The sequence below is a fragment of the Centruroides sculpturatus genome, unplaced genomic scaffold (genome assembly GCF_000671375.1).
Source record: "Centruroides sculpturatus isolate CEXI.00-Female unplaced genomic scaffold, Cexi_2.0 scaffold242, whole genome shotgun sequence".
NCBI lineage: Eukaryota > Metazoa > Arthropoda > Arachnida > Scorpiones > Buthidae > Centruroides > Centruroides sculpturatus.
This window is the reverse complement of record NW_019384574.1, coordinates 743,302-764,142: the sequence shown is the minus strand read 5'-3', so window position 1 is coordinate 764,142 and position 20,841 is coordinate 743,302. Positions and strand designations below refer to the sequence as shown.

Sequence of the window (20,841 nt, the reverse complement as noted above, 5' to 3'; positions counted from 1 at the left end):
TCATAATTAGTTAAATTTTCATCATTTAAATATGTAATTACATTAATGGCTTTCTTCTCCAGTAAGTTCAATAAGATTTTGGCCTTATGAATGTCAGAAACATTTTTGGAAGTAAATACTCTTTCCAACAATGAAAAGAAAAATCCCCATCCTTCGGGTTTCAAATCAGCTCGAAGGCGGGCTAATTTTAATTCTGTTTTCGATTGCTCCAATATAACCTTTTAATCTTGATATGACTCTGTTCTTCAGACTTTCTTTCCTCAATAATTAAATTGGCAATTTCCTTAATTGACTCAGGATTGCCCTTAAACCTTATCTGTTTTTTAATCTTATCATATAACCCACAATTGTTACTTTCTCATTGACAGTTAGACCCAAGTTCTAAGTAATATGAATAAGATCATCTCTTTTAGCACCTTTAAATGTGATTTCAAATGTTTCAAAGTACAAACAGAAATTGCTCTTGGTATTTTAACTCAGAATTCTCAAATTAAGGCTTAGACTCTCAACTTGGAATTCTCAAAGTTAATCTCAGCTGTTGAAAGCAATGACACACAAATTTAAATTTATCCACAGATGAGCGTTTCAAATCCACCACGATGGACCTTCATGTCAAAGTTTTTATTGTTAGTGGACCATAAAAAATTTTCTCTCTCACAATTCGAAACTCAAGGAAAAGAACACTCATGGCTCAGAGACATTTTATTTTATTTTTTTCTGCCTAACATACTCTAGGGCATTTAAATATATACTACATCCACTAGAGGACATTTAAATATATTAAAATTGTTAATCAGATTAACTCAACCGACACAGCAGTTATCATTTTCCATCTTATTCAGTTAGATGCATAATTTGAATTTCAGTTGAGAAACTTATTTTCAATTGAAAATTTGATGCTCTTTTAAACTAAAAGTTTGTATTATTATTTTACTTATAATCTCATATTAAACAATCTGTCCACAAATGTTTGGGTTGATGTTTTAGTTCATTTCTTGATAAAAATATATAATTTTTTGGAATGTTTTAATATATTTATTTTAATCTGCATATATGTTTATTTTTTAATATATAAAGAAATTAATTTACTATTAAAAAAATTTAAATTAATGAAAATGAATTTATATAAATATATATATATCATTTACAGAAATTTTCCACTGAGTAATTTCCTGAAGAATTCCAAATTCACACTGACTTATGAAGCTTTAGAAATAAGTTGTCATGCAATTGAGACTTATACTGAGAGATTAAGAAGTATGTTAAATTGTACATTTTATAATCATATATTTTGCTTTACCATATTTTTTATTTTCACGAGTGTCCCCATAAAGCAATGACGCCTTCTGGGTGTTTCACTTTTTCTGTCCATCAGTGTATATTGAAGATTATACTCAATTGGCTTGATATTTGAATAAATCTTCAAAAAAAGTTTAAAATTCAGCAATAAATTTATTTGGCTAACATTTGTGGTTGTCAAAAAGTTACATTTGTACCATGTTAACATAAAATATTCGAATGCATATGAAATTTGAAATTTGGTTTTTTTATTCATGTACCAAATATAACAAAACAAAGTCACAATTTAAATATATTTTACAGTAGAAAAAAACACGAAGCGCTCTGGTATTTTCCAATGTACAAATGTAAATACAGTACGGATGATTCTCTTCCAAATTAGTTGATGATGGAGAAGTGTTTTTAAACATTAATTAAGTTTGTTTTTCCAGTGACATATGTAAATCATCTTATGGTAAAAATCAGCATTTATTCAATGAGCACACTGCAGAAATGCTTGCCATTTCACGTGCTTATACGACAGATATCATCCACGAAATTGTGCTCCTGGAAAGCAAACAGATTGAATAATGTTAATAAAAATGTTTTTTTTTTATTATCAAAATTGGTCTTGAATAATGATAATTTTGTTTAAAATCTAATCTTCTTCCCAAATAAATTATAAATAAATGTTAGTACAGTCTGTAAAGAAATTATAAACTCAAGTGAAATTTCTCTGTGTTTTAATTTCTTTTCATCCATAGTTCATTGTTGCTATATCTAATGATTTTATTTAGTGTTACGAATTTATAATGAAATAAACAAGTCTTTGTATTGTATCATTTTAATAAACAATCAAAAATTTTAATTGTTACAACTTTTTGCTGTAAACAATTTATAAACTCAAGGGTGATTTAGTACNATTTTATATATGTTTATATCTATAACTGATTTTATCTGAAATAGAATGATTATTAGAATGATTAATAGAATGATATGTTTATATCTATAACTGATTTTATCTGAAATAGAATGATTAATTAGGACAAACAAACTTTTCCATTTTGTCACTTTCCTATTAGATATTTAATTAAAATATTGAATGGAAATTGTGAAGAGAAATAAAACAGCATATCAGCCATAATAACTGACCACAAAGTTATTAATAATATATGAATGCATAAATGATGAAGCGATCATATATTGCACAAAGATTGAGATTTGAATCTTGTTCTTTAGAGCAGGATTTACATCTGTAATGTTTTTCAGATATATCAAAATTTAATTAAAATAATAATAATAATAATAATAAGCAACACTTACCCATTTTCCAAATTTACAGATTATTACTAATATGTAAATTTTAATTTATTTCATTTTGTAATTTGGAGATTGAGATTTTCTTCTGATGTAAATATCAAGTAAGAGAAAAGATTTTTTGTAGAAATGAAATAAACTTTAATCTGTATATAATAAATACATCAAGTTAGTTATTTCATATAAAAATTCTTACAGGCAATACTGTTAAGTTAATGCCATAGATATAAAAAAATTATCTTTTTGGTATATATAGTCGACCCCCTATAACATGGATTCGTATGTCGCGGGGAAAAAATTGCGACCATATTCGTATAAAGATGCTAAAAGAGACTCGTAAAATGCAGTAAAACGTCATCACCGATTCATGTCGCGACAGGATTGGTCGAATCTGGACCAATAGTGGACGAGCAGCTGAACTACTTACACGCTACGGAAAGTTGAGTTTACTATCGTCTGTACAGTATATAAATTAGGTACCGTAAGTCTAATACAGTACTGTAATTTTATACATTTCTTGTGAAAAAAGCATTTCTTATTCAACGGTCATAAAAATTATTTTTATTAATGATGTCTCCAAAGTTCAATGAATTTTTCACAGAAAAATAACTTATCAGAAAATGCGCCTGCCATTTGGTGCACTGCTCCGCGATGAAAACAAGCTTAAGCAATGGCGTCGTTGAATGGTGCACACTCGGTAATTAATCCTATAATTTTTTGTTTATAGCATAGTTTATACGGATTATTCCCAAAAAATTATACATGTTTTGGAAATGTTGAGTCAGATTAGTCTAGAATCGATTAATTTTATGGAGGAAAACCTTTCAAACAGCCGTAGTCCGTAAACTGCACACGTGTCGGGCTGTGATTGGCTCATATATTTAAGGATTCCTACAACGTGAAATTCTTATAAAGTGGAACGTATCTACTGCGTTATAGGGAGTCTACTGTATAAATAAATTGAATCTTTAATCATACAAGTGTTGTTTTATTTAAAAATAGATTTTTCCAGATACATTTTAAACCACATCTGAAATTTCTAAATAAAACCACAATAAAATTCACATGACTTCTTAAAGAATAAAAATTCAACAAAATTATTGATAAGTTTTGGATAGTGATTTTAAAACCTTTAAGGACTTACTTTAAAATGCAAATAAAATGCAAAGAATTATAATATATAAAACTTTTATTTATAAATTTTATAGATGGCTTTATTTCTAAATCATTGATTAGTTTATGTATTTGTGATCAATTATATTTTTAATAAGACTTATATGAGACTGAATTTCTTATTTTAAATAAAGAGTAATAATCATTTATTCTTAATTTGCTACATTGTTTTAATGTAACTAGTTATCTGTACATTACATATGATAGTCATTCTATAGTTTATAATATATTACATTAAATTAATTTCCTTTTAATATCTTTATAGAATAATTTTGTTCTTTTATATAAAAAAATATTCAAATGTAGATACAAAATATTTTAGTATCTAATCTTAATGAATTTAATTGTATTTTATTTTCAGATATTTTTCAGTATTGTTGGGCTGCATACTTGTGGAAATCTTGCAGTTAATATGATTAAATTATTTTTGAATAACTTCGAAGCTAATGTAATTTTGTCTGTTGGTTGCTGTTATATGAAGCTAGATTTAAACAGGTAATATATTATAGTTTTTCTAAATTTTTTAAAATATTTGTTAAACTACTTGTTAGATAAGATCAGATTAGACAAATTTAACAAAATGTAAACATATTTATTTCTAAACATATCAGATTAATGAAAGTTTTAACTTTTTATCTTGGAAATTAATAATTTTGATTTCCATTTTCCATGATGATTAATTTTTCACTTTACAACATAAATATAATGTAGATTTTGAACTTATGAAACATTAAATGTCAATAAATTTTCAATTTTTACACATTACTTTATAAAATACTGATTTAAATTATTATTAAGCCTATCTAAATTTTATATTAATTGACTTAATTGCTGATAGATTCAAACTAATTACAATTAAGAAACCTGTTATAATATTGCTGAATGAATTTGAGCTAGCAATTTCCAACAATACCAGTGTTTTATTTAAATACTAATTGAAACAAGGAAAGCATAAAAGCACAAACAATAATGACACAGCAGATTTAGTACTGTTCAGTAAAAACGATTTCATTGTGTATAAATAAACAGGAAAATAAACATAAAGTTGAAGATTAAACTATATTTATTCTTGGTAGTTTCAATGATTTGTCATCATCATCATATGCTTGTTACAAAAATGTTACATTTTTAAATTTGAAAAAAAAAAAACATTTGATGTATTTATGCTTAAATTGTCAACTAGGACTTAATTTATTACTAGGACTTATTATACTTCTGTTCCAATCATGGAATGGAATCATCAACAGAGGGTGGAAGAGGCGAAAGGATAAAAGGAAAGATCAACTCGAGATTAGGCAATGTTTAATTGAAAGTGAATGATAAATGATGTAAGTTTTTTAAAAAAGGGTTTAATCCAATTTTATCAATTTAATTGATTTTATTGTTTTAAATGCAGGAATAGGATTGGATATGTATTATTTATTGTCTTAAATATTGTTAGATTCAAGGATGTATTTATAAACCATGATATTGTAAGTTTTACACTGTTTATTTTATTGTTGGGAATTTTATATTTTATGTTTTATATAAATTTGTAACAATTTTATAATTGATTTTTTAGAGAATGTCGGTCGGAAACCTGCTGATGAGGGACCAAAGGTCTGAAACACAAAGATATCGTGTGTGTGTTCAGGTGATAAATAAAAGACTGTTTTTTTTCTGATTTGATTATTTAACTTGTAGAACCAGTTATCCAGTATAATAAGTCCTAGTTGACAATTTAAGCATAAATACATAAGTTAAGTACACAAAGGCATAAAAGTTAAAAACATTGATTTTTACATACAGATTTATTTCAATGCAAAACTGAAATATAATTATGTAAATTGAAACATAAAAGTAACATTATCTAAATAGGTAATATAATAATTAAAACATACATAGAATAAACTTTTGAAATTACTTGTTAGATAAATTTGATCTTTATATTTTTGAATAAAAAAATTTTGAATTTTTTTAAGTTTTTATAAGTAAATGTTTAAAATCCCAAAAATTTATTACTACTAAAGTTTGGTAGATGATTTTGAAAGCTAGTATAAAATTTTTTTAATGTCATTGATGTCAACACTCTTCTCGTTAGTGGACTATAAAAAGTTTTGTCTCTTATAATTAGAAAGTTAAGGAAAAGAACACTCATGGCTCAGAGACATTTTATTCTCTTTTTTTCTGCTAGAGGGCCCAACATATTCTCTGATCAGACCAGACCATATTCCCGCATTGAATGTGAAACATTCAACACAATACACTCAAAACACGGGTGAGTTTAGAATACAACAAGATTATATAAATAAATACAATTATTACACTCAAATAACTACAATTACGAAATTTTAAACTAAGAAATTTCAATTACAGTTATTCTGTTGGTATTGGTAAGACTGCTAACTTTGTTATTGGTTGTTTTGTGTGACCAGCCTTAGTTTTAATAATACACATACTAATCTTATTGTAAAATATATTACAACTTCAATTCTATCTAAGATACCATTTGTTATGATGAAGATGGTTGAGGTAGTATCTTTGCTATCTCTTCCACAAGTGCTGTCAACTTACTGGTATATTGCCATCTGCTCAAAGTATTGTCCTTCAAACTCATAACATTTGGCTCAAAAATTGATGATAGCTGGCGTCCCACCAAGAAATGGGTTGGGGTCAAGGCTTCTAAGTCATTTTGATCCTCGGACAGGAGAAATCAGACAAGAATTCAAGATTCCTTCAGTTTGATTTATAACTGTCAAAAATTCCTTGAATGTTAGTATGGTGACTCCAACAGCACTTTTAAAATGGAATTTGAAACGCTTGATGCCGGCCTCCCAAAAACCCCAAAATGAGGAGCCCTTGGTGGAATGAATTTCCACTGAATTCTCTCTGATCTTAAATAATTAGCCAACATTTCATCAGGATATTTTACAAGATTATACATACATTTCATCTCATTGTTGGCTCCAATAAAGTTCTTAGCATTGTCTGAAAAAATTATATTTACCACATTTGGCTAAAAATCTCTTCAAAGATGCAATAATGCCTTCACTCATCAATTCAGAAACTATTTCAAAATGAACAACCTTGGTTAAAAAATATATGAAAATACAAATTTACATCTTATGATATGACCTCCTTTGTTGATTTTTGTTTTTAATGGTAAAAGGACCACAAAAATCTACACCAGTTACTGAGAAAGGAAACGAAGGCCTTAATCTTTCACTAGTAAGTTACTCATTTGTTGTTGACAAAGGACCAGGCTGTACTTAGTACAAGTTATGCAGTTATGAACTATTTTTTAGCTTCCATCCAAGAGCCAATATTTTTGACAATTACAATTTAAAAGAGATTCTGCATCACCATAGAAATATTTAAGATGTTCGTTTCGTTTAACATAATCAAATGAGTCAGTCTATGACTCTTTGGTAATAATATATGTTGTTTAGAACTGAAATTAAGAGAACTCCTTTTCAACCTTACACCCACACATATTACATTTGATTTATCTAAGAAGGGAGTTAAATCCTTAAGATTACTCCTTTTATCAACCTGTTGAGATTTACTCAAATTGTCATAGTCATTGCTAAGGCTACAAATGAAATGAGTTTGGTCTCGCTTTCATTGATTTCATCTACACTTAGCAACCAATTCTTTTGTTTCTTTCACGACAATTGTAAATAAATTGACCCATAAAACTGAAAATGTTAAGAATCTTACAAACAGTTTACAATAATTATTACTCTGATTTAATAGATTGTCTAGAAAAGATTGCTGAACACTGATGGCACAGAAAACAGTATTATCAGATTTCCTTAATTCTCACAAGTAATCATCCTCATTCTCTAATATCTCAACTGTCATATCTGGGGATTTCAGTTCAAGTTGATTTTTCAAGAATTCTGGACCATTGAACCAAAAGGGATTGTCTAACAGATGATTGTCATTTATGCCTAAAGATAAAAGATCCACTGGGTTCTGGTTACCTGGACAATGATGCCAGGCACTTGAATTGCAAAGGTTTNTTTTCCCTTAAAGAAATAGATTTTTCATATTTCACTTTCAGTTAGGGTTATTCCCCTTGGCATTTTTGTCACTTTTTTAGTTTGAATTCTCAGACTCACCCAAAATGTTACACATACTAATTTACATTACTATTACAGTTGAATGGATTGTTCCATTCAACTGTAATAATCAGTTTTCACCCTTGAGTTTATAAATTGTTTACAACAAAAAATTGTAACAATTAAAATTTTTGATTGTTTATTAAAATGATACAATACAAAGACTTGTTTATTTCATTATAAATTCGTAACACTAATTAAAATCATTAGATATAGCAACAACGAACTGTGGATGAAAACAAATTAAAACACAGAGAAATTTCACTTAAGTTTATAATTTTTTTACAGACTGTACAAATCCCATATGTATTGTACATGAATATTTTGAAAATATAAATATAATAAATTAATTATATTTATTATATTTTAAATTTTGAAAATTTTAAAAGACGTTTGATAATATGCACTTAAAAGTGAATTGTATATGAGTTTTCAGGAAACTCATAATATAAGCTCTACTCCTAAAATAAGCCCCAGTGAAGATTGACATCCAGATGATCATATTTAAAAAGTATTTAACCCACGACGGATGTATTGAATTATAAAATAATAATAATATTTAATTAAATGTAAATAAATATTATTATTGATATTAATACTTAAAATAAATGATAATATAAATTATAATTAAATATTGTAAATATTCAAGTGTGTATCTTTGAATGAGACATCCCCTGAAAATAATACCTAATGCATCTTTTGGAGCAAATATTAATATAAGACCCAGTCTTATTTTCAGGGGAACACGGTAATATGATTGGGGGGTTATTTTAAAATATTTTAAAAAGTTATATTATATTTTTTACTTCTATTTATCTAATAATAAAATAGTATGAGGCTCAATTCACTTATTTTTGGTTTAATATTTTATTATTATTGAATCTTTTTCTCACAACTGACAAAATTAAAAATAGACCGGTTTAATCCAGCAATCATTCGGCTTTATAACTAACAAAGTTTTGTCAGTTATACTACTAACAAGTTTTATAGTTTACATACCACTGACTGCCCTCATGAAAAATAATAATTATATCTCTTTCCATCATTTGAAAAGAAAAAAGACAGACAATAAAATAAGAACACCAAATATAACAGAAAATAGTTTAACAAAAATATTAATTTTGGATATTAAAAATAATATCCAAAATTTTTTCTGTTGTCTCAGGAAAACATCTTTAGTTTACAAAATTAAAATTTTTATTAAACTATTAAAACTATGATAAATTATTCCCTATCCGCAGGTGTTATCGTTTTTCTAATAAGCCTAATAAGACTTACTTCTCGATTTAAACATTTATTATCTATGCTACTAAGCCTAGAAATAGAGTACTAATTCAACTAGTAAGAACAACTACCCCCAAAAGAGCTGACAACTCCCTCCTAATAATTTTTATTATCTTGGCTTAGCCCTACTTGTAGCCATGTCACAGCTAACAGGAAACACACTTATGAACTCAACAACTATCTTATAATGTTACTTATCCTCTCTTTTTTAATTCTTTAAGATTCTATTTATTCATTAAGCCATTTTATTTTGTTTTGTCATCTGTAGTTGAATTTTACAAATATTATAGAATTAACTGTATTTTACTTGTGTTAGGTTGAAATGCCCATACATTATGCAAAGAATATTATATTTTTTATCAAAGAAACATATTTTCTAGTTTCTACTAACAGTTAAAAAATACAGAAAGATTTATATTATTTTTATATTGAAGGAAATGCAGATTGTTTGAAGATTCACTGTTACCGAGCTACTCTGGAAACTTTGATTGTAAAGTATTTACCGGAGATGAAACATTTCGGTCTTCATAGTATAAAGCATGCAGATAAAATGCCATTTTCTGTGTAAGTTAAAGTTTAATTTTATAAATTACTGTCATAAATTTAAATCTATTTATCGGTTTTTGTTTATTACAGTTATGTTCAGAATGCATTGAAAAGAATTGATTTAAATATCACTCCAGAAGACGTATCGTCTCCTTACATTAATGAATGCCTTGAACATTGGAAACTAGTCGTGATATTTTATTCTCTCAGATTAATGATTGCGCCAGTAATAGAAACCCTTGTGTTACTAGACAGGTTGCTGTTTTTATATGAAAAAGGTAAGATTTTATAGCATATGAATTTAATAATAATTTGTGAATCTATAGAAAGTTGACTGATGATAAGTTTAATGACAAGATAGATTCAGAAAATTTGATATAGGTTAAAATAAAAAACTGAAAATATACTGATTCAGAGTGAAAGTTGGATCGTCAACTCTTGTTCAATCACACAAGTTATAATACAAAAATTTAATCCCAAAATTAATGCAAGCTTATTTATTGCTCGCTCTGTGAATGAGATTAATTTACGCTGATGTAAACAGAGAATAAACGTGTTGATTAGATGTTCTAAACAGGCATTCGGTGCTGAATTTTATGTCACCGAAGAACTTGGTATATTGCGTGTATATTTTTCTATGTCATATTCAATAAAAGATTGTACTTGCTTATATGGAATGAAATACTGAAATTCTCCAATAAATGCAGAGGGTCAAACATCTACTTGGAGCAAAAATTTCACAAAAATAAGGTACATTTGGATGCTTTCTTCCCATAAAAATACTTGATTAAAAACATTTAAATGTATATTATTTTGTAAATTTTTTGTTGCTAAAAATGCATTTTAGTGTGGGTCTCTCAATATAAAGTAATTGGATAAGTAATCAGGGTGATTGATACCAGTCAGTTTTGAGATCTGACAACTTAACTCATGTTTGCAGTGTTTTTAATATCTTTTTCCTGTAGGCAAGTGTATGACTGTTAGAGGAAGGAGATTTGCCTTCAAATTTCATTTCTAAGACAGAAGTTTTGTTTAATTAGAAAACTATATATATTTTCTTGCATTATGTATTCTATCTGGTGCATAACAAATATAAATGCATATTTCCCCCGAGAAAGATAGAGAGTGTGTATGTGTGAGTTGATATGAAGTTGATAAATACTTATAAAATGGGTGAACTTGGTGAGATTGGAGTTCTAGGAGCTTGGAATGGAGGAGGATGGAGGCAACATAGAAAATGGATTGGCCACGGGTGAAGATTGCTTAAAAAACATGGACACAAGCACCATACTCTTTCTTGAACTTCTCCATCAAAGAGTTTTTCTTCTCCAATCTTCTTCCATCAGGGACCTTCTGCAAACACTATTTGCTGAATCATAGATTCTGTCATCTTTAATTTTATTTTCTAATCTGACTGAAGGTTTTTGATGATTACTTAAGAAATCTTCCACTTCATCCAGAGGAAGTATCTTGCCTACATTCCTTTTTCTCTTCTCTACATTATTCTATTGTTTCAACACAATAAATTTGCTAAAAAATATATTTCTTGAGACTATACATACAGGATGAGTCAATTTCATTCGGTTCCTTCACACACTGTTGAGGTATAATAACAATTTTATGACAGAGTCAACCTTTTATTGTAGGCTACTTGTCTGCCAAGGTCGACTCTGCTGTGAAATTGTTATTACCTCAATAGCGTGTGAAGGGACCAAATGAAATTGACTCATCCTGTATGTATAGTCTCAAGAAATATAGTTTTTTGTAAAAGTAAATTCATCTCGGCAATTTTTTAAAATGTATTTACAATAAATTTGATTGCCGACATATTTGTATCTTTATCCCTTCTGATAAAATATTTCTTTTTTACACTTATTATTTAAATGAAAAGTTTTTTTCCTACTTTTCCAAACACCCCATATAAGTCATTAAAGTCCTAATCATCTAATCCATGCAATTTCTGAAGGTTACGATGGACCAACCTGTATGTAAGATGTTTAATCTTCTGAATTAGAGGAATATTTGAAATAATGAAAATATTTATATCAATTTCTATTGTTAAAACAAAAATTATTAAAGAAAATGTCATAAAATGAAAGGTTAATGTATTTTTTTAGATTGTTAACATTTGAATATGAATAAATTCAATATTATTATTAATTTATAGTGAATTATAAATATATTTTGATTCAAATTCATAAAATGATACACAAAAAGACATGAACTATTTAATTTTTTACAGGTTGTTCCTGTTGTTTGATGCCATTATTTGATCCGAAAATATCGCCACGTAACCAAATTTTGATAGGAGTTAAACCGAATATTTTTAAACATTAAAAATTTAAAAAAAAACTTTATCAAAATATGAATTACTGTAGATAAAAATCAATTTCTTCCATAATAATTAATTAAAATATTGTACATATTTCAACTCATTTTCAAAAATTGCATATTATAAATATTTAACAATTATAGAAGATAAGCAAATTATTTTATTAATTATTTATTGAACGAGAAACATTTTAACATTTTTGATTTTATTCAGCACCTATTATGAATGAACGAATGGTAGCTTATGCAGCAATATGACTATTTTATGCAATTAATATTTGTGTTATGCATTATGGTAAGAGAAAATACCCAGGAACAGAGAAGTATTATTTGATAAAGAATTGTTTTGGACGAAAACAAATCCAGCGAGAAATAAGTATGATGAATTTAATATTGACGGTGTCTGAATGGAAAATTCTAAAGAAAAATGTCGACAATTGCCCGAATGAGTGAAATAAAATAAATACATGTTTGCAAAATAACCAAACTTCAAATGATTCCTCAATGTATGAAATAAGCAATTTGATCACAATGATTTTCAGAAGCAAATATGCATAAAATTAGATATACAGTACACAGGCAATCAAAAAGTTCCCAAAATTATGGTAGAGCATCGTAATGGTAAGACATATGGATATTCTTACTTAATCAGCTTTAAAATAGATGATTAAGCAAACCCTTCAGCACAAACACACTTGCCCCATTGATCCTGCCATTGTCGGAAGCACTTTTGGAAACTCGTTTTGGATCATTCGGGAACCACTGTCCAGATGGTACAAGCTACAAGTTCATACCAAGTGGACAGTGTGATACTGACCATTTCTGCATGCAAATTTTGCATAGGTTACAAGTTGTAGGAAATGGTATGACAAGTGGCCGGAAAGGTGGTTTCTACATTGTGATAACGAACTGAGTCACTGTAGCAACTCATTGTTGACAAGACTTCCTGTCATTGCCAGGAAGCCATACTCACCGGATCTCACTTCGAGTGACTTTTGGCTGCTCCCTACCCCGAAAGTGGATCTCAAAGGGCACGTTTCATAATCACAGAAGACAACAAATGGAACGAGATGACTGAATTTCTGAATATTCCTAAAGAAGCCTTTCAATGGGGTTTCCAACAATGGCAGGATCGACGGCACAAGCTTGCATGTGCCAAAGGGTCCTGCTTTGAAGGCTATTAGTTAAGTGTTTCATATGTCCTACCATTACAGTGCTATACCACAATTCTGGGAATATTTTGTCTGCTCGGGTATTTGTATATTCAAAAATTTTGGGTTACACTAACCCATTTTTAAGAGTTTATCTACAGAATGAAAAATAAACAGAATTTCTTGATTTGTTTATTATTTACTGAAAGTAGACAACTGATTTAAAAGTGTTTAGTCTGATTTTTAAACACTTTTTTTTGCTTTGATAAAGTGATTAATTTGACATTTATAATTGGACGAGCTTTCGCAACAAGGATATAAACAATAAACTTTTCACTCGTTCAGAATATTGACTGAAAAGTATAAAAATATAGGACATAACAAGAAGAATGATAAATATGCAACAGAAAAGATTTCATGCGATGCCATCTCTGTGTAATACTGGAGAACTTATACTATTATCAAATGCCAAATAAAAACATTTAATTAGTTTTTACAAGATTAAAAGTTTTTGTATATTTTATATGGTTAACGGATTGTACGAACTGCAAGAGAGAGAAAACAGTGCCGAAATGTAGAGAGAAGGAAGCTAGAAAAGACCACAAAGAAGAAGAAAGAAGCTTTTTGGAGATTGGTTTGGACATTAAAGACTTACTCTAAAGTAAAATCGTAAATTTTATTACTTGGAATTACTTTTTACTGTTCGTTCTGCTAATATTGTATCTGCAAAATCCGTAGAAACTTGAATGGAGGAATCAAGGTGAAAATTTGATTAAGAACAAATTTAATCTCGAAGTCTAAGCAGGTACATTTGATCCCTAATGCTTTTATCAAAATTATAATCCTGAATTTATAAAGAATTGATAAGAATTATAATCTCAAATTTATAAAGAATATTGACATTATAAACGACTTTTTTTTTTAAGCCNTAGAATTAACTGTATTTTACTTGTGTTAGGTTGAAATGCCCATACATTATGCAAAGAATATTATATTTTTTATCAAAGAAACATATTTTCTAGTTTCTACTAACAGTTAAAAAATACAGAAAGATTTATATTATTTTTATATTGAAGGAAATGCAGATTGTTTGAAGATTCACTGTTACCGAGCTACTCTGGAAACTTTGATTGTAAAGTATTTACCGGAGATGAAACATTTCGGTCTTCATAGTATAAAGCATGCAGATAAAATGCCATTTTCTGTGTAAGTTAAAGTTTAATTTTATAAATTACTGTCATAAATTTAAATCTATTTATCGGTTTTTGTTTATTACAGTTATGTTCAGAATGCATTGAAAAGAATTGATTTAAATATCACTCCAGAAGACGTATCGTCTCCTTACATTAATGAATGCCTTGAACATTGGAAACTAGTCGTGATATTTTATTCTCTCAGATTAATGATTGCGCCAGTAATAGAAACCCTTGTGTTACTAGACAGGTTGCTGTTTTTATATGAAAAAGGTAAGATTTTATAGCATATGAATTTAATAATAATTTGTGAATCTATAGAAAGTTGACTGATGATAAGTTTAATGACAAGATAGATTCAGAAAATTTGATATAGGTTAAAATAAAAAACTGAAAATATACTGATTCAGAGTGAAAGTTGGATCGTCAACTCTTGTTCAATCACACAAGTTATAATACAAAAATTTAATCCCAAAATTAATGCAAGCTTATTTATTGCTCGCTCTGTGAATGAGATTAATTTACGCTGATGTAAACAGAGAATAAACGTGTTGATTAGATGTTCTAAACAGGCATTCGGTGCTGAATTTTATGTCACCGAAGAACTTGGTATATTGCGTGTATATTTTTCTATGTCATATTCAATAAAAGATTGTACTTGCTTATATGGAATGAAATACTGAAATTCTCCAATAAATGCAGAGGGTCAAACATCTACTTGGAGCAAAAATTTCACAAAAATAAGGTACATTTGGATGCTTTCTTCCCATAAAAATACTTGATTAAAAACATTTAAATGTATATTATTTTGTAAATTTTTTGTTGCTAAAAATGCATTTTAGTGTGAGTTTCTCAATATAAAGTAATTGGATAAGTAATCAGGGTGATTGATACCAGTCAGTTTTGAGATCTGACAACTTAACTCATGTTTGTAGTGTTTTTAATATCTTTTTCCTGTAGGCAAGTGTATGACTGTTAGAGGAAGGAGATTTGCCTTCAAATTTCCTTTCTAAGACAGAAGTTTTGTTTAATTAGAAAACTATATATATTTTCTTGCATTATGTATTCTATCTGGTGCATAACAAATATAAATGCATATTTCCCCCGAGAAAGATAGAGAGTGTGTATGTGTGAGTTGATATGAAGTTGATAAATACTTATAAAATGGGTGAATTTGGTGAGATTGGAGTTCTAGGAGCTTGGAATGGAGGAGGATGGAGGCAACATAGAAAATGGATTGGCCACGGGTGAAGATTGCTTAAAAAACATGGACACAAGCACCATACTCTTTCTTGAACTTCTCCATCAAAGAGTTTTTCTTCTCCAATCTTCTTCCATCAGGGATCTTCTGCAAACACTATTTGCTGAATCATAGATTCTGTCATCTTTAATTTTATTTTCTAATTGTGACTGAAGGTTTTTGATGATTACTTAAGAAATCTTCCACTTCATCCAGAGGAAGTATCTTGCCTACATTCCTTTTTCTCTTCTCTACATTATTCTATTGTATCAACACAAAAAATTTGCTAAAAAATATATTTCTTGAGACTATACATACAGGATGAGTCAATTTCATTCGGTTCCTTCACACACTGTTGAGGTATAATAACAATTCCACGACGGAGTCAACCTTTTATTGTAGGCTACTTGTCTGCCAAGGTCGACTCCACTGTGAAATTGTTATTACCTCAATAGCTTGTGAAGGGACCAAATGAAATTGACTCATCCTGTATGTATAGTCTCAAGAAATATAGTTTTTTTTGTAAAAGTAAATTCATCTTGGCAATTTTTTAAAATGTATTTACAATAAATTTGATTGCCGACATATTTGTATCTTTATCCCTTCTGATAAAATATTTCTTTTTTACTCTTTTTATTTAAATGAAAAGTTTTTCCTACTTTTCCAAACACCCCATATAAGTCATTAAAGTCCCAATCATCTGATCCAAGCAATTTCTGAAGGTTACGATGGACCAACCTCTATGTAAGATGTTTAATCTTCTGAATTAGAGGAATTTATCTAAAATAATGAAAAAATTCATATCAATTTCTATTGTTAAAGCAAAAATTATTAAAGAAAATGTCATAAAATGAAAGGTTAATGTATTTTTTTAGATTGTTAACATTTGAATATGAATAAATTCAATATTATTATTAATTTATAGTGAATTATAAATATATTTTGATTCAAATTCATAAAATGATACACAAAAAGACATGAACTATTTAATTTTTTACAGGTTGTTCCTGTTGTTTGATGCCATTATTTGATCCGAAAATATCGCCACGTAACCAAATTTTGATAGGAGTTAAACCGAATATTTTTAAACATTAAAAATTTAAAAAAAAACTTTATCAAAATATGAATTACTGTAGATAAAAATCAATTTCTTCCATAATAATTAATTAAAATATTGTACATATTTCAACTCATTTTCAAAAATTGCATATTATAAATATTTAACAATTATAGAAGATAAGCAAATTATTTTATTAATTATTTATTGAACGAGAAACATTTTAACATTTTTGATTTTATTCAGCACCTATTATGAATGAACGAATGGTAGCTTATGCAGCAATATGACTATTTTATGCAATTAATATTTGTGTTATGCATTATGGTAAGAGAAAATACCCAGGAACAGAAAAGTAGCATTTGATAAAGAATTGTTTTGGATGAAATCAAATCCAGCGAGAAATAAGTATGATGAATTTAATATTGACGGTGTCTGAATGGAAAATTCTAAAGAAAAATGTCGACAATTGCCCGAACGAGTGAAATAAAATAAATACATGTTTGCAAAATAACAAAACTTCAAATGATTCCTCAATATATGAAATAAGCAATTTGATCACAATGATTTTCAGAAGCAAATATGCATAAAATTAGATATACAGTACACGGGCAGTCAAAAAGTTCCCAAAATTATGGTAGAGCATCGTAATGGTAAGACATATGGATATTCTTACTTAATCATAGACTCTCAACTTGGAATTCTCAAAGTTAATCTCAGCTGTTGAAAGCAATGACACACAAATTTAAATTTATCCACAGATGAGCGTTTCAAATCCNCAATTTGATCACAATGATTTTCAGAAGCAAATATGCATAAAATTAGATATACAGTACACGGGCAGTCAAAAAGTTCCCAAAATTATGGTAGAGCATCGTAATGGTAAGACATATGGAAATTCTTACTTAATCAGCTTTAAAATAGATGATTAAGCAAATCCTTCAGCATAAACACACTTGCCCCATCGATCCTGCCATTGTCGGAAGCACCTTTGGAAAACTTGTTTTGGATCATTCGAAAACCACTGTCCAGATGGTACAAACCACAAGTTCATACCAAGTGGACAGAGTGATACTGACCATTTCTGCATGCAAATTTTGCATAGGTTACAAGATGTAGGAAATGGTATGACAAGTGGCAGGGAAGGTGGTTTCTACATTGTGATAACAAACTGAGTCACTGTAGCAACTCATTGTTGACAAGACTTCCTGTCATTGCCCAGAAGCCATACTCACCAGATCTCACTTCGAGTGACTTTTGGCTGCTCCCTACCCCGAAAATGGATCTCAAAGGGCACGTTTCGCAATCACAGAAGACAACAAATGGAACGAGATGACTGAACTTCTGAATATTCCTAAAGAAGCCTTTCAATGGGGTTTCCAACAATGGCAGGATCGATGGCACGAGCTCGCGTATACCAAAGGGTTCTACTTTGAAGGCTATTAGGTAAGTGTTTCATATGTCCTACCATTACAATGCTATACTACAATTCTGGGAATATTTTGACTGCTCGGGTATTTGTATATTCAAAAATTTTGGGTTACACTACCCCATCTTTAAGAGTTTATCTACAGAATGAAAAATAAACAGAATTTCTTGATTTGTTTATTATTTACTGAAAGTAGACAACTGATTTAAAAGTGTTTAGTCTGATTTTTAAACACTTTTTTTTGCTTTGATAAAGTGATTAATTTGACATTTATAATTGGACGAGCTTTCGCAACAAGGATATAAACAATAAACTCTTCACTCGTTCAGAATATTGACTGAAAAGTATAAAAATATAGGACATAACAAGAAGAATGATAAATATGCAACAGAAAAGATTTCATGCGATGCCATCTCTGTGTAATACTGGAGAACTTATACTATTATCAAATGCCAAATAAAAACATTTAATTAGTTTTTACAAGATTAAAAGTTTTTGTATATTTTATATGGTTAACGGATTGTACGAACTGCAAGAGAGAGAAAACAGTGCCGAAATGTAGAGAGAAGGAAGCTAGAAAAGACCACAAAGAAGAAGAAAGAAGCTTTTTGGAGATTGGTTTGGACATTAAAGACTTACTCTAAAGTAAAATCGTAAATTTTATTACTTGGAATTACTTTTTACTGTTTGTTCTGCTAATATTGTATCTGCAAAATCCGTAGAAACTTGAATGGAGGAATCAAGGTGAAAATTTGATTAAGAACAAATTTAATCTCGAAGTCTAAGCAGGTACATTTGATCCCTAATGCTTTTATCAAAATTATAATCCTGAATTTATAAAGAATTGATAAGAATTATAATNACGTTGGTCGGTGAAGTGCAGTCCGTGGTCTGCAGACCTAACTGGTCGTCGAAGTGCAGTCCGTGGTCTGCGGACCTAACTGGTCGTTTTTCTAAATTGCGAGAAAATCTGGAGTATGAGCATGGCCCCAAACGAGGTGGTGGGACGTTATCGGAGCTGTAGACTGTGTCCGTAAGAGCGAAAATGTTAAAGGAACCTCTAGTCTTCGTGTTAATCTTTGCAAGAAATTGGCCTGTCTGGGATTTTGAAGATCCCCAAATGGGATAAAATTTAAAAGTAGAAAAAAAAAACAAAATATTTCTCAAAATGGTGCTAAAACCAACAGTTTTCCCCTTTATGTAGACTGGTAAAAGCTGGTGAAATGCAAGAAATGCTGTTGCACCGAGTGCCGGAGTTGTGCCGCACGGTCTGTTAGACGTCTCGAGTGCTTATCGAGCCTCTGGTCCAATTTTGGGAGGCCATATCTTGCGGAGTCATGTGTAGACCGTTCGGTCCTTTGACAACTTTTACTCTTACGGGCATGATGACGTACAGTTCTGATAAAGTCCCAACTGCCTCGTTCAGAGCTGCATTTGTACCCACAATCTATCAATATCTAAGGTGATAATTATGGGATCGTATGCATTTTTTCTCCTTGTTTCATTCTTACGATATGTTATAATTTTACTCTGTCTGTTGCAAGGGCATCGAAAGGCCTTTTTAATTGTACTCGTTACGTGCCCGACCATACAATGGATAAGAGAATGGCAAGAGGTGGTGCACAAGATATCAGACACACCACCTGTAAAAATTCCTACAGATTCCCCATCTGGTCCCCAGGGCAGCAGACAAATAGAACCTAGTGATAAGGTGGCAGCCTATCACTCTGAGGAATCTGAAAGATCTGTCATCGAATGCATATTTTAAACCAGTCTTCATCTTTTGTATATCCTATGCTAGGATATATAAAGGATACAAAAACTCTTCAATTTTGGGTCATCGACGGTCCACCGGTGTCCGAGTGGATAAAACCAGCAAACACTGGTTCTCGNACATGGAACCTTGATTAATTGGGGCTTGGATAAGCAGGGTTCTACCATAGTAACTTTTGTGCATCGGATAAACATTGCATCATGATGGTCGAGACAATTCTTTTATTCTATATTTGTATATATGGGCTAGGATATATAAAGGATACAAAAACTCTTCAATTTTGGGTCATCGACGGTCCACCGGTGGCCGAGTGGATAAAACCAGCAAACACTGGTTCTCGGTTGTCAGTTTGCACCTGGTCATTGGGCCGTAAGGGAAATTATTCGAATCATGTCCAATTTGATCCTCTGAAATTTTTGCAAATCTTCACATTTTGAGACCTTCCGAATCCAAAAAATCAAAATGGCAAAAAATTCCATGGATGTGTGTGTGCGCACATGCATCCATTTCACGTAATATCTCAGGATGGGGTTAAGATTAAGAAACAGAATATGACACAATTGTTTGTATATGAGGGGTATTGATGTTAATAATTAAAAACATAGAAAGTTTTTACCAGAAAACTTCGTAACAGATGGCGCCACTCACAAATTTATTTTGCTTAATATAAGTGGTTTTTTTTTAATAAATAAAACTCATAACAGCCGGGAAAGTTACTCAACTGCGCCAGATTTCTTTTTTTAAACGTACGTGTAATGAAAAAATTAAAACGACGTCTCTCATCTCTGTAATCNGGCGTTAAAGTATGATAAGCACTCCACTCTGTCGATTGTCGTGCATCTTGTATTTCTTGGATAATAATTATGTTAATGTAACATTTAGCTTACAGTAACTTCAAAATAAATGCTAACATTACCAGTGGCAGAACGTCTCGATTTTTTTCCCCTAGTCGATTTTACCGCTAG

The 20,841-nt window shown here is 29.7% G+C and overlaps 2 protein-coding genes and 1 long non-coding RNA gene across 3 annotated transcripts in view; all 3 read left to right on the top strand.

The window, feature by feature from the left end:
* Nucleotides 1-14,105, top strand: part of LOC111624272 (protein RRNAD1-like) — a 34,977-nt gene extending 20,872 nt beyond the window's left edge. Inside the window, exons 9-12 of the mRNA XM_023367087.1 lie at nucleotides 1,151-1,257; nucleotides 9,590-9,719; nucleotides 9,792-9,979; nucleotides 11,944-14,105. Of these exons, the coding sequence (XP_023222855.1) occupies nucleotides 1,151-1,257; nucleotides 9,590-9,719; nucleotides 9,792-9,979; nucleotides 11,944-12,038 (520 nt within the window). The 3' untranslated portion in view covers nucleotides 12,039-14,105. The remainder of the gene's footprint in view (nucleotides 1-1,150; nucleotides 1,258-9,589; nucleotides 9,720-9,791; nucleotides 9,980-11,943) is intronic.
* Nucleotides 5,156-5,431, top strand: LOC111624274. The gene is made up of 2 exons (XR_002756548.1): nucleotides 5,156-5,240; nucleotides 5,330-5,431. It is a non-coding gene; the product is annotated as an uncharacterized LOC111624274 (long non-coding RNA).
* A 98-nt stretch (nucleotides 14,106-14,203) lies between the features above and the next one.
* Nucleotides 14,204-17,282, top strand: LOC111624297 (protein RRNAD1-like). Its single transcript, XM_023367108.1, has 3 exons — nucleotides 14,204-14,389; nucleotides 14,462-14,649; nucleotides 16,617-17,282. The coding sequence occupies exons 1-3, from the start codon at nucleotides 14,334-14,336 to the stop codon at nucleotides 16,709-16,711; spliced, it is 339 nt and encodes a 112-aa protein (XP_023222876.1). The 5' UTR covers nucleotides 14,204-14,333; the 3' UTR covers nucleotides 16,712-17,282.
* Nucleotides 17,283-20,841: the final 3,559 nt, after the last annotated feature.